The sequence below is a fragment of the Carcharodon carcharias genome, chromosome 5 (genome assembly GCF_017639515.1).
Source record: "Carcharodon carcharias isolate sCarCar2 chromosome 5, sCarCar2.pri, whole genome shotgun sequence".
NCBI lineage: Eukaryota > Metazoa > Chordata > Chondrichthyes > Lamniformes > Lamnidae > Carcharodon > Carcharodon carcharias.
Genome location: NC_054471.1, coordinates 71849117 through 71862932, shown reverse-complemented (window position 1 = coordinate 71862932; position 13816 = coordinate 71849117). Strand labels below are relative to the sequence as shown.

The 13816-nt window shown below is 45.7% G+C and overlaps 1 protein-coding gene across 4 annotated transcripts in view; it reads right to left on the bottom strand.

Moving 5' to 3' along the window:
- Positions 1–13816, bottom strand: part of LOC121277904 (cAMP-specific 3',5'-cyclic phosphodiesterase 7B-like) — a 228499-nt gene that overhangs the window by 49341 nt on the left and 165342 nt on the right. For all 4 annotated transcript variants that reach the window (XM_041187728.1, XM_041187729.1, XM_041187726.1 and 1 more), the window contains one exon: positions 1935–1998. In XM_041187728.1, coding sequence (XP_041043662.1) covers positions 1935–1998 — 64 coding nt within the window. The remainder of the gene's footprint in view (positions 1–1934; positions 1999–13816) is intronic.

Below are 13816 nucleotides of genomic sequence, written 5' to 3'. Positions count from 1 at the left end.
TGTATCTGTTTATTCCAACCATCCTGTGTTGTTGTTTGACACCTTGAGAGTTTGAACAGCCAATGGCCAGAGTCTTCGGGTCGGCGAGCGGGGGCAGGCCCCACTCACCGCTGCGTAAAATGAAGCGTGGTGACATGGGCCCTGCATCCCAATGTCACCGCGCATCATTCTGATCCTCAGTTCGGCAGGCACGCAGCGGAGTCGGCTGCACGCCAGCCAAACTGTCAAAGGCCTATTAAAGCCATTTAAAAACTAATTTAAGTGATTAACTGAGCTGCCCATCCAACCTTAAGGTTGGCGGGCAGGCAAAGACCCAGGCGGCCTTCACATTTATAATGAAACCTCATCCATGGGTGGGATGAGGTTTCATGAAATGTTTATAAATTGAATGAAAGTTTTTATTAAAGTCCATTAACATGTCCCAGCTTATGTGACACTCATATGAGGGAACATGTCTTAAAAATTTTTCTTTCTTTATTAAAATTTGTACAAATCAAACTAATCTCCCTGAGGTAGCTCCGTGTCTCAGGGAGATTTCTGTGCTCTTTCGCGTGGCAGGCTCTGACTCAGCCTACTGCCTCCGTCAGCACAGGGAGTGCTCAAATGGCCAATAGGCTCGCCCACGTAAAATGCCGGTGCGCAGCCGATCACGAGTGGCGATCAGCTGTGCGCCTGCCTGGGCCCACCTAATGCCCCCCAACCGGAAGAAAATTCTCTCCAATGTCTTTGTGTTTGAATGACCCATTGAATTTGAAATTACCCTTTTGAATTAGTTTCAGAAAGGGAATTTATACAACAGCAGTCTGGAATGTTCCTTTTGTTTCCTCGAGACATTGGAGTGGTTTCAATCAACAAAAGAAATCAGGTGTCCCTCGGGCAGCCATATTTTGCAATATTTTGTTCAGTTTTAAAAATATAAATTATTGATTGAAAATCCATTAAGTAATGGAACAGGGCACACAAGGATCAGCTGTAGATCCTCGAGGCATTTTAAAAGCTACACACTACTGCATCTTGCTGGTCACCGTTGCCCTTTTTGCCAAAGCTGGACAGAACATTTTATTTAATAGGCACGGCCTCAGAGGGACTGTGGCATTGGGTTTTGCCTCTGTTGGCGCTAAAATTTTCTTTTACAAGTCTGGAGTTTCATTCCTTCGGATTTTAGTTATTGTAGGAGTTAGTTTATATTTTCTCTTATTCCTATCTTTCCCTCTTTTTATTTTGTTTTCCATACATGATTTGGCATTAAATTAACTGTTTTAGCATAGACTTCCTGCATGTCACATTAAGAACTCTTCTGTCTGATTAGTTAAAATGATACACAGTTGCTTGCCCTGTTCAATCGGGTTCTAGAAGGAGGTGAAGGTGTCTCACCAAAATGGATTTCTAATTACTGCAGGTTCTTGTGCAAAAGCCCACAGAAACAGTAAGTGTAATGAATGGCTGGCACAGTTTGTTCATCGCTGACTGAAAATTCTGGATCATTATGTCATTTACATCAAAGGCATTTAATTATGTGCCAAAACATGTTATTGTAGACATACACAGATTATTGGTAAGGTCATATTTGGAATACTGTGCGCAACTTTAGACAGTCTAACCTTCAAAAAGTACACAGATGTGTTGTAGATTGTTCAGAGAAGTGTGTGAAGGATGATTCCAGACGTTAAGTTTACTAAGAAAGAATCATGGCCTTGGCTCAATGGTAGCTCTCTTACTCGAGTCAGAAGGTTGTGGGATCAACTACCACTACAGAGACTTCAGAATATCTTCACTTTGTTAGTAGCAACATCTTGCAACTACATACAGTGATATCATTTTTTAATATGCTTATGTAACATTACATTTTGTACAAGTACATTTTGGTAGACACAGTACAAGCTCCCTCATCAGCAGCATACACCAACTTACTAAAAATTCACTGATTAACTTACCATTTGTCAGACGGTCAAACAAGAAAATGTCAAAGTTCCACCTTCCAACTTTTGATAGCATATGCTGTAATGAAGCAAATTGGGAAAATAAAATCAATTTTTATGCAGCTAAACACATAAAATAAAACAGTGATTACATTAATTTTATTGACTATTACACCAAAATAACTTCACCTCTGTTTTTATTTTGGTATTGGTGGAATTTATCACAATTGAGAGCAGTCAGCATGTTAAGGGAAAGAGTATAGTTTCACACAGTGATCTCACTAGAACGGCTTTGCAACAAATGTGCTCAAGCCCCTTTTAAAAATTTAAGTGTATCATAACTATTTAATATCTTACTTAACATGTAATATAAATAAAACAAAAGAGAAGGAATCATTGGAGGCATTCTAAATTGAGTACTGAATTGGAACAAACAAGCAACCTAAATCTAAGTGAATTGCAAGAAATGAAAAGGGACTTGATTGGGGAGGAAACGGCAAATTGATTTTCCCAAATTAAACAGGAGTTTTATTTTCACCATTACTGTTCTTAACTCATATTAAATCCAGCAAATTCTGTCCTTTGATTTAAATTTTGTTTTCCTCATATCTCCAGTGCTTTATCCTCTTCTTCTACGGTGAAGGCTGATACAAAGTAATTACTTTGCTGGTCTGCCCTTCCCTTATTTTCAATTACATATCTCCGCCTGTTTTTAGGGACCTACATTATCCTTAGCCACCCTCTTTCTCCCAATATATTGGTAAAAACTCTTAGGTTTATCCCTTGCAAGTTTTATTTCTTTTTGCAACTCTTATTATATATCTTTCCAGCCCATGTGATCTCAAGTCTTTGTATTTGTGTAAGATTTTTCTTTTAATTTTAACTAGCTTTCAATTCTTTTTGACCTAGGTTGTTTAATTGCACAAATAAAGTTCTTATCCTTTAGAAACATGTAGGTGTCTTGTATTGTATTAAGTACTTCTTTGAACACTTCCAACTTAGTACCCATTAACAGTTTCACCCAGTTTACTGTGGTTAGTTTCTGTCTCATAGCTTCCAAGCTAGCCGTAACTAAGTTTAAAAGCTTGGTTCGTGATTACCCTTCTCTTAAACCTGATATTGAATGCAAAAAAAGTTATAGTCTCTATTAGCTAGGCGTTCCCTTACCATTAGATTGCTGATTAATTCTGCCTCATTACTCAACACTGAATCTAGAACACCATGTCCTCTTGTTGGTTCAAGAACACAATTCCAGGAAACTGCATCAAACATATGATGCCATGCTTTGAACTGTGGCAGCTGCTGTTTTCTTATCTTCACACTGCTTGCTCAATAGGAGTGAAAGGATTTGCAGGATGATTAACAGGCCACAATATGAATGCTCCTTCCATAGTCATAACCATCTTTATACCAGTCTAAATATGAGGGCCATTAGTTGTATGTAGTTGGAGACTTCTCCAGGCTCACATAACTCACTTGTTCACCAATGCGTGTAGCCTGCTGGATGCCAAGCCAGAGCTCCTATACCCACTAGCTGGGACAGTCTGGAGCAAAGCTTGAAGCCTGTAGCTCTTGACTTAAAGGCAGGAATGCTTCCACTAAGCCAAAGACTCACTACCACTGTAGAACTGAACAGAATAAATAAAATCAAAACACAATTCCGCAGCTCATTTGAAATTCAGATTGAAAGTTTATTAAAAGTGTCCCTGGTTCATAATTTGAATTCTCTAAATGTTCAATATTTGTGAGAAATAATCTGTTTAACTTCATAGTCATAGTCCATTTTATTATAGTGTAAACAGCCTTTTTCTATTTGTTTAATTTGTTCAGGAAGTTTTACATAACCACAAATGATAGCTAGTTGTGAAGTATTTTTGGCAAAGTTGTAACATTTTTTAAGTTTTCAAAGAATGTTTGTGACATAATTATATTTGTGACTGACAGTGCCCAATTGTGAACCTTAAGCTAAAAATGAGTAACCTGAATTGAAAAAGGTAGAAACAGATTTATAAGATCAATTATGGATTTAATGTCTAATTTTAGTACATGGTCAAACACACTACTGAAAAACAAATGGTGTGTCAAATGGCAATTCATTCAGCTTCACGGAATGGCATTGAATGAAAATCTGTTACATATCTAGATATCCTACTTCATATACAACCTTAGTTTAGCAGCGCTGGGAGGGTGGTCCCAGGCTTTGACATTAAAAAGGCAATGGGGTAGATTTTAGTCTTTACTGCCTGGGAAACAAGCATCTGGGCCTCGTGGTCCTCTCATCAATTTCCCAAACCCCCCTGAGGCCATCCCTTTCTCACTCGTGAAATGCAAACGGCAGTTGCGGTGGGAGGGGTGCTTTGACCCTGGCAAATTTACCTGATGTCCACATGTGCAACAATTGACTCCCAGGCCAGTCATGTGGTTAATCACAGGAAGTACACCACCTAAAAGAGGATTCAGGCTTTAGAGCGATCTTTTCAGCAGCACCACAAGAATGCTATGACCAAGCACTCTCAAGCTCTCTCATGGTGGCAGAAATCCGACTGGGAGCCTGCCATTCCTGGGTGTTACCAGAGTCAGAGGGTGTGGGCAAAGACCAAGCCAGGGGATAGATCAATGGAGAAGCAGTGGCAGACATTTAAGGGGATATTTCAGAATACTTAGAATAAGTATTATTCCTACTCTAAAGAAAAACTCTAAGGGGAGGACCCACCATCCATGGTTAACTAAAGAAATTAGAGAAAGTATCAAACTTAAAGAAAAAGCATATAACTGTGCAAAGATGAGTGGCAGGTCAGATGATTGGTCAGGATATAAAGAGTGGCAGAGAATAAAAGATTAATTAGGAGAAAGAAATTAGGGTATGAGAGGAAGCTAGCTAGAAATGTAGAAATGGACAGCAAGAGTTTCTGCAGGTACTTAAACAGGAAGAGTAGGTAAAGTGAGTGTTGGTCCTCTAGAGAATGAGAATGGGGAGTTAATAGTAGATAATAGGAAATGATGGATGAAATTAACAAATATTTTGCTTCTGTCTTCACTATAGAGGATACAAAAAACATTCCAGAAATAGCCATAAATTGGGAGGTGGAGGGGAGAGAGGAACTTGGTGAAATTACAATCACTAGGGGAGCAGTATTGAGAAAACTGAGGGAGCTGTGAACTGACATGTCGTCGGGTTCAGATGGACTTCATCCTAGGGTCTCAAAAGAGCTAGCTAATGAGGTAGTAGATGCATTGGTGTTAATTTTCCAAAATTCCTTAGATTCTGGAAAGGCTCCATCAGACTGGAAAGTAGCAAATATAACCCCTCTAATCAAGAAGGGAGGGAGGCAGAAAACAGGAAACTATAGGTCAGTTAGTTTGAAGTCTGTTGTGGGGAGAGTGTTACAGTCAATCATTAGAGAAGTTATAGCTGGGCATTTAGAAAAGCTCAAGGTAATCGGGAAGAGTCAACATGATTTTATGAAAGAGAAATCAGGTTTAACCAATTTATTACAGTTCTTTGAAGGAGTAGAGGGGAGCCTATAGACATACTGTACTTGGATTTCCAGAAAGCATTTGATAAGGTGCCACTACAAAGGTTATTGCAGAAAATCAAAGCTCATAGTATAGGAGGTAATATATTAGCCTGGAGGGAAGATTTGCTGACTGGCAGAAAACAGAGAGTATGCATAAATGGGTTTTTGTCTGATTGGCAGGATGCGATGAGTGGAGTCCTGCAGGGGTCTGTGCTGGGGCCTCAACTTTTTACAATTTACATCAATGACTTACACGAGGGGAGTGAAGGTCTGGTAGCTAAATTTGCAGACAAAACAAAGATAGGTAGGAAAGTATGTTGTGAAGAAAACATAAGGGGCGGAATTTTCTGTGCCTGCTGACATCAGGCATGTTTGGAGGCGTGAGTGGAGAATATGGCAAGGAGGTCAAAAATCAGTTTCATGCTGTTGTGAAACCAGTTTGCAACTGTCCACGCTGCCCATCAACGGCGGGCCGCGTTTCCCACCGTCGGATGTCAGGAACTTTATCGTAATCCATCTGCATATCATTATAAGCTCAGCTCACCAGAATCATCCCCCACATTAGATCAACCGAGATCACGCCAATGTGTTTCACAACAGTATATATAGGGGATGTAGATGGAGGGCTGCTACTTCGAGGGGAACTCGGAGTTGAGTACACAGTAAGGTTGTGCAGCACTCACGAGGGCCGCCTGTTGGACCTCAAGGTTGAGGCACTGCACATTCAGGTGAGGGCACAGGTGAGTCACTTTTTCCCAGTTGGCTGACAGTGCGGGGCCGGGTCAAGGGCTGTCCTGCAGTTGAGGTAGGTTGCGGGGTTTGGACAACTGGGACAGTTCAGATGCAGCCAGATTGACATGCTTGGAGTCTGGCCCCTAGCTTATCTGTCCACTCAAGCAACGCAGAGGCGTGGAAGTGCCACCAAGTGCTCCAGAGCTTTTCACCCTTTGGGCACATGTTGCAAACTAATGAGCATTTTATTGGACTGCAGAACAGGTGGACACCTATGCACATTGTACAAGCTCCTTGCAAAAGTTTGTCATGGAGCAGTCACTGGTGGAGGTGTTCACAGCCTCTTGCAATGTCATCATCCCGGTTTGGACTAGTCTCCCCCATGGTTCAAGCTAACAGTGCAGTCTTGCAGTGCGGGTTAGGAGAATGTCTGTACCTGAGCTGACAGCACAGCATGCAGTCCAGTGGCCAAAGCTGCTGCCAATCGCTCAGGTGGAGTGGGAGTGAGTTGCAAGGGGTTTCGGGCAGCCATGCAGTGCACTAAACACTGGATATCCAAGTGCTGGCCAGCACTCTCCAGGATGCGTTAAGAGATCTTCAGACTTAACAAAGGCAAGTTCTTAGAATGCCCATGTTAACACATGCGTCTCTTTATTTCAGCCTGCAGGAGGAATACATCAGGAGCATGGATCCTAGTGACCTAGCTGTATGCCTCGTGGCTTACAGAGCATGGAGATGAAGGAGAAGAGAGTGACGGAGGTGCCTGGTCGGGCAAAGGGAGGAGCAACACCAGCAGGAATAAGAGGCGGCTCCCGCTCACGCTGCTGAATAGCCACAGTGAGCCGTCACTGGTCGGTGCCTAGCTAGACCCAGGGTCAATAGGCACTGCCTTTCATTCCTTCAGATGACCTAGAACCAGTGTTGCTGAAGACTGCGCATTTCCAGGGAACTGGTCAGTCACATCTGCCACCTGCTGCAGGATTGGCGCCACGGGGACATGGAGGGCATCCACTGCCAGGGGCTGTGAAAGTGACTGTGGATCTTAACTTTTATGCCAGTGACTCCTTTCAGGGCTCCACAGGTGACCCCTGTGGGATCTCACAAGCCTCCACCCACAAATGCATCCATGAGGTCACGGATGCCACCTTCGCAAAGGCACACAACTTTGTGCATTTCGCCCTGGACCAGGAGTGCCAGGATACAACGGCGATTGGATTTGCCCAGATCTCAGGTTTCCCACAGGTGCAGGGTGCCATCGACTGCACTCACGTGGCGCTCAGATCTCCATGACAACAAGCAGTCAATTATGTCAACTGTAAGGGCTTCTACTTGCTGAATGTGCAGCTGCTGGTGTGCGACCAGCACAATGCATCTTGCAGATCTGCACACAGTTCCCAGGGAGTGTCTATGATTCCTACATTCTCAACTGGACTCAGGTCCCTGACATCTTCCAGGGTCACAGAAGCTGCATGGATGGCTCCTGGGGGACAAGGGCTACCTGCAGAGGACGTGGCTAATGTCAACGGTGTGGTGGCCTCAGACTGCAGCAGAGCGACGGTATAACGAGGCTCATGCTGCAGCTCGCACCTTGGTGGAGCAAACCATCGGGATGCTGAGAATGAGGTTCTGGTGCCTGGACCGGTCTGGTGGAGCCCTGCAATATAGTCCACCATGGATGTCACACATTGTCATCATCTGCTGGGTCCTTTATACCTGGCGCTGTAACGGGGAAAGGAGCTGGCTGAGGAGGAGATGCAGGAGCTGAAGATCTCCTCTGATGAGGAGGACGTTGACAGTGATGAGGGTGAGGAGGTCCTCGAAGGCGAGGATGTCCTCGAAGGCGAGGATGATAGCAATGAAGCTATTGCACTGCCCAGATGAGGCAGGCGTGCTTGGGAGGCCCTCATAGCTGCTAGATTTGCAGAGGATGATGGTGACATGAAATGAAGAGACACCAAAGATCCTCACATTGCATCTGTGAATGTTTGACTCCAGTCTGGCTGATGGCAGTGCACATACCCTCTTTGATAAGGCTCCTGTCATGGGGACACAGTTGAGGCCCTAATAGTCCCTCGATTCTAAGAGGATGATGACAACATGCAGTGAGGACACCCCATAGATCTTCACATAGCCTCTGTGAACATTTGACTCCTGTCTGACCCAGAGCAGCTCCTTGCACCCTGTGATCAGGGTCATATCATGTAGACACAGCGTGAAACTTTAAATGCATCTGATCCTTTGTCAGTCTTCAGCACCCAACCCCTTCAGGAGCACAGCATCACTGATCTCAGATGCTGAAGAGGTGGGGACCAGCCCCACCTTAAAGGTGCTGAGAGAAAACAGAGAGAATGATGGAACTCTGTGATGCCTGCCCAAGACATTCTGGCAGCAATGACAAGCATCATCGAGGTGCAGGCATCACTAATGTTTCCAGTGAGTGTGAGGCCGGACCATCACTTTGGTCTGAAGGCTGATAAAAGCACAGGGAAGAGGCCCTGGACTGAGACATCTGCCTTTAATTTGTGCAGGAACCAAGGTTTCACATCTGTGTGACATTAACACTGTTCATCAGAACAAGGAGCCATAGACAAGGAGACATTCTTGAGAGTTTATTACAATAGTGAACATTATGCACAAGTGATTAACACCTGTGCTCAGGCTGTGCAATTGTATCTTCTTAACCTTCCTAACCCTGTCACTACGTCTTGGTGCTCCCCCGACACCCACGGTGGAGGTAGAGGCAGCCTACTGACCTTGACTGGCATCCTTTGGAAGGCCAAGACCCGGAGGGTCCTGGTCTGCTTTCAGGGTCCTGCTGTGTGGCAGTGGCTCCCTCCTCAGCCCGTAGAGCTGCTGGGGTCACAGGAAGGGGGGATTCGGATGGGCCGAACTTGGGTGGATGGCCCTGGGGTGTGCACTTTCTGATCCTCCTCCTTATGGGTGTCCAAGGGCCCTTGGCTGACTCCTTGAGGAGAAGGGGAAGCTGGAATGAGATCGAGCTGCCCAGCACCCCTCTCGCGTTGACATTGCTTGAGGCCAATTATGGCATCAGCGACGGAATTCAGCCTGCACAGTAGTGCAGAACCAATATACTAGACTAAGGTCTCCATGGCGGCCACCATCCTACCAGTGTTGACCTTGGTGTGTTGGCATGCCGGCACTATCGCCTCAGACTGAAAGTAGAAGGACTCTTCCATCATGCCTTGCAATCTGAGGAGTGCAGCAGACATCCCTTCCTGATATTGTCGAGCTTGCCTCTGCTGCTCCAGCAACTGAGGTATGACAAGTCCAGAGGCTCATCATCTGACCTGGACTCAGCAGATTTCTGGCCTCCAGCAGTCCTCTGAATGTCAGAAACCAGGGAAGTCCCTGCCTCCACCTGCTGTGGATCACACAGTGCAGCGTGCTCACCAGATTGTGACCCTGTGACTCTCTAGAACTAGATCCCACTGTGGTGTGTGTCTCTGTGCTGGAGAGTGGGTGAGCGCTGTAGCGAGTATTGAATGAGGGTGCCTTCAGATTCTTCTTCAGGGCTTGATTGGAGGCCCTGGATCGTGGATTCCTTTGGTTGTTTCCCAGATGTGTCTGCGAAAGCAAGGGGAGATAATTAGTGCCTGGCAGTGGCCTGTGAACCAGGATACATCACTCACAGCATGGTTGTCTGATGGATGTTGCACTGCTGGATCCTCACTTGGTAGAGCAGTGCTGAGCTCACTGTCAGCACAGGAATGGTCCAGATCCTCGCTGGCCAGCTGGATGGCTCTGTTTTCAAAGTCCGTGAGGACCTTGATGTCAGGCATTCCTCCAACGGTCTGCCACCTCCCCCTCTTGTGTGCCAGCTTGTCCTTCATGAATACAGATGGGGAGAGTATAAGCGGGGGAGCCTACCAGGCCAGATGATAAGTATGCTTGGCATGTGTGGGTGGTGAGTGGTCCTACGGATGGGATAAGGGCAATGAAGGTGTATGTGAGAGAGTGAATGGTGATATCCCTTGAACTGGCAGTGACTGAGATCCCTGTGAACGTGTAATGGGTTTAACAGCATGTGAGCTGAGAGTGATGAGAAGAGTGAGTTACCCTGGTGGAATGGAGAACATTAATCATCCACTTGTGGCACTGGGTGGCTGTCCTCTTTTGCAGGGCATTGGAACTTACCAGCGCTGCCACCGCCTCCCAGGCCAGATTGGTGATGTGCTGCCCCTCCTGTAGCCAGAGCGGGGGTAGAGAACATCGCAATGGGCCTCCACGGCATCCAAAATGCACTCGAGGGGTGCGTCACTAAACAAGAGGGCTGCAGTTTTCTTGCCTTTCAGGGCCACATCTTCCGTGCAGCAGTCCTGGCCTGGCAGCACTGAGAGGTGTGTGCACGGCTGCACTTTAAATATGGCACCCAGCATGAGGAAACAGCAAGTTGATGGTGTGGTGGGCGAATGAGAGCCCACCCGCCATTGAAATGGCAAAGAATGCATAATTAATGAGGTGAGATCAGGATGATATGGCGTGAAAAGCTGTCATTGTGGCCAGTGGGAAAAATGCCGTAGAATTTGTATTTTTTGATTTTGGTTCTGATGAAAACTCCACAGAGGAACTCAGAAACTTAGAAAACTAAATTTGATTTTTTTAACTCCAATGTTGCCAAATAGGCTGGAATACAAGATTTGATTTCTCTCTTTCTGACAACACATATTTATATTTTTATAGAACAATTATAGAGCAGCTTTAATGTCATCAGGATGTCCCTAAGAGCTTCACAGTGAAATAATTGTTTTGAAGTGTAATCCCTTCGTTTTGTAGGAAAATATAGTAGCCAGTTTGAGCACAGCAAGGTCCATGAACAACAAACGTGATGAACAACCAGATGATTGGGTTTCATGATGTTAGCTGAGGGAGCCCAGGAGAACTCCCCTTCATATAGTGCCATGGGAACTTGTACAACCACATGACCACGCAGAGAGAGTCTCGTTTTCACGTCCTATCTCAAAGTAATCTAGATTATCTGTTCAACACCAGGGGCCAAATTTTCATCTGGGTGCAGAGTGTCATATTGGTGCATGAATGGCCACACTTAAGCCTGGATTGTCGCTCCTGAGGCAGGTGCACAGAGGCAAGAAATTTTCCGATTCGCTGAACCGGTCCTGGATAAAACAGCTCTGGATGGCTGGATTTTCACTCCAGGTGGTGGCGTGATGGAGTCAGGCCAGCTGACCCCGGAAGCAGTAGCTGCTGTGCTCCTGCTGTGTGACAGGAAGTGGTTGGAAGTGCTGCTGGTCCTGGGAGGAGGTATCAATCAGGAGTCAGGCAGGCACTAACTGTAATAGTTGTCCAATTGGTTGTGTCATGAATTTAAGTAACTGCATGGTCCCCTGCTTCACTCATAGTGGAGGCTATTGCCTGCCATGCCCTCTTGGTGACTGTGGGCAGGTTCCACCGGTCACTGGGGAATAATGTGTGCTGGCGTCTCTTGATCTCCTCAACCAGGATCTGGGGTTCCTGGTCATTGAAGTGAGATGCTGTCCCTTATGTATGTGCTTCAATCTTTTCTTTTGCTACTAAATGTTTTAATTTAGTTTTTAAAATCTCTAAAGGTGTTAGTGGACTCATTACTTCTGAAATCAGTGCACAAATCTTCTCGTAATAAATACAAATCGCCAAACTGTTGTGATAGCGTGGCCGTTTCCTTTGTGGATTTGGTCTGCATGACACACATCACCTGCCAAGTCATAAGAGTTGCTGACACTGGAAGAGATGCCCCATTGTGGGCCTTCCATAGGAACATCTAGAGATTACTGCTGCCTATTCACCTTGTACTGAAAGAGCACACACTACAAACTTAAGGCTGGAAAAGCTTCACAAGATGCAGCGACTTGGCAGCATCAGCTGCTCACAACATTCTGTATTGATTTAGATTAGTATAATGCCTCAGAGGATTATGATACACACCACATGCAGAACCTTTGCCTGTCCACTGACCCTCTTTCTTCCCATCTCTCAGGGTGCAGTCATGCAATTGAACTTTGCTTAGTACCCTCACAGCTGCACATTGTCATGGCAGACCAGTGTGACTCAGAGGGAGTAGGATAGTTTGCGTTCAGGAGAGTAACATGCCACCTCTGAGTGACAGGAACAGATGCCAGGCCACCTCACAACAGCAGGCACTTCTAAACCAGAGACCATGGTATGTGTATGAAAGGAGGTCCGTGTGTGACCAGTTGAAGCGGGAAATGTTACATGCCCCTGTTTTGCGTTTATCTGTCACGCTAGAATGTCAGAAAGGAGGCCAAGTGCAGAAGTAGAGAGACAGGCGGCATCCCACTTCAGAGATCAGGAACTCCATATCCTGGTTGAGGAGATCAAGAAACGCCAGCACACATTATACCCCAGTGGCCGTGAAACCTGCCCACAGTCGCCAAGAAGGCATGGCAGGTAATAGTCTCCACTATGAGCAAAGCAGGGGACCATGCCAGATCATGGATACAGTGCAGGAGGAGGTTCTACAGCCAGCTTTACTCCAGCAAGGTGAGTTGTTTGTCAGAAGTCCACAGAAGTCCAAGTGATGGTTGACATCCGAATGCTGCACCTATGTTGGGAGACTTGGCACATATCTTTCCTACAGCATGTAGACTTATATGTCCAATCCACTCCTGTGGAGCCAGGCAATAATAGGTAGAACTGTGAATGTCCACTGTGATGCACTGCCATATTCAAGAGCCTTGACCCGGCAACACTATATAATACGGTAAAATCACTCTTGATGTTGTATTTGCAGGACAAGAGTGTCTACAATGCCAGGGAGATGGCCAGGACTGGGGGTGGGTCTGCCAGGCCATAGGTGATTAAAAATGTTGTGGAGGTAGCCGTGGAGGTTGCAGCTGGTTGTCGGGGATGGAGAATCACCTGTAGGAGCTGCTAAAGATGATGTTACAAGCGCTTTGGAACATGATGTTAATGGTGGAGGTGATCTTGTTAGTGCACTAAGCAGAAGAGGATGTTGATATCCGAGGGAGTGGGTGGCACCTCAATTATGGTTAAAGGTAATGGTGTGTATCCAAGTGTGCTTTCACAATGTCAAGGGCTAAATCTCATTAGCTCCTTTTGTGTTTCACACAAGTCCCAGCGGTACTCGCTCATCAACACCCACCCCCCGCCATGCCCCCCACCCTCACCATGGGCTGCTTCGTCCCTTAGGCAACAAGAGGAGGAAGAGATGTCTGAGGAGACAGCATCGCAACTGGTTAGCCCACACTCTACCAACACAACTATTAGTACATCAGAGAAGTATAGCGGACAGGTAGAATCAGTGGCACGTGCTAGAAACATAGAAACATAGAAACTAGGAGTAGGCGTAGGCCATTCAGCCCTTCGAGCCTGCTCCGCCATTCATTATGATCATGGCTGATCATCCAACTCAATAGCCTGCTCCCGCTTTCTCCCCATACCCTTTGATCCCTTTCGCCCCAAGATCTATATCTAACTCACAACGTTTTGGTCTCAACTACTTTCTGCGGTAACGGATTCCACAGGCTCACCACTCTCTGGGTGAAGAAATTTCTCCTCATCTCATTAAATGGTGATGAAGGGCACTACAACAGAGTGCAGGAGGAGGTGTCTGAGTCAGAGAGACCTGTGCATAGAGCCCCTCAGAGGACA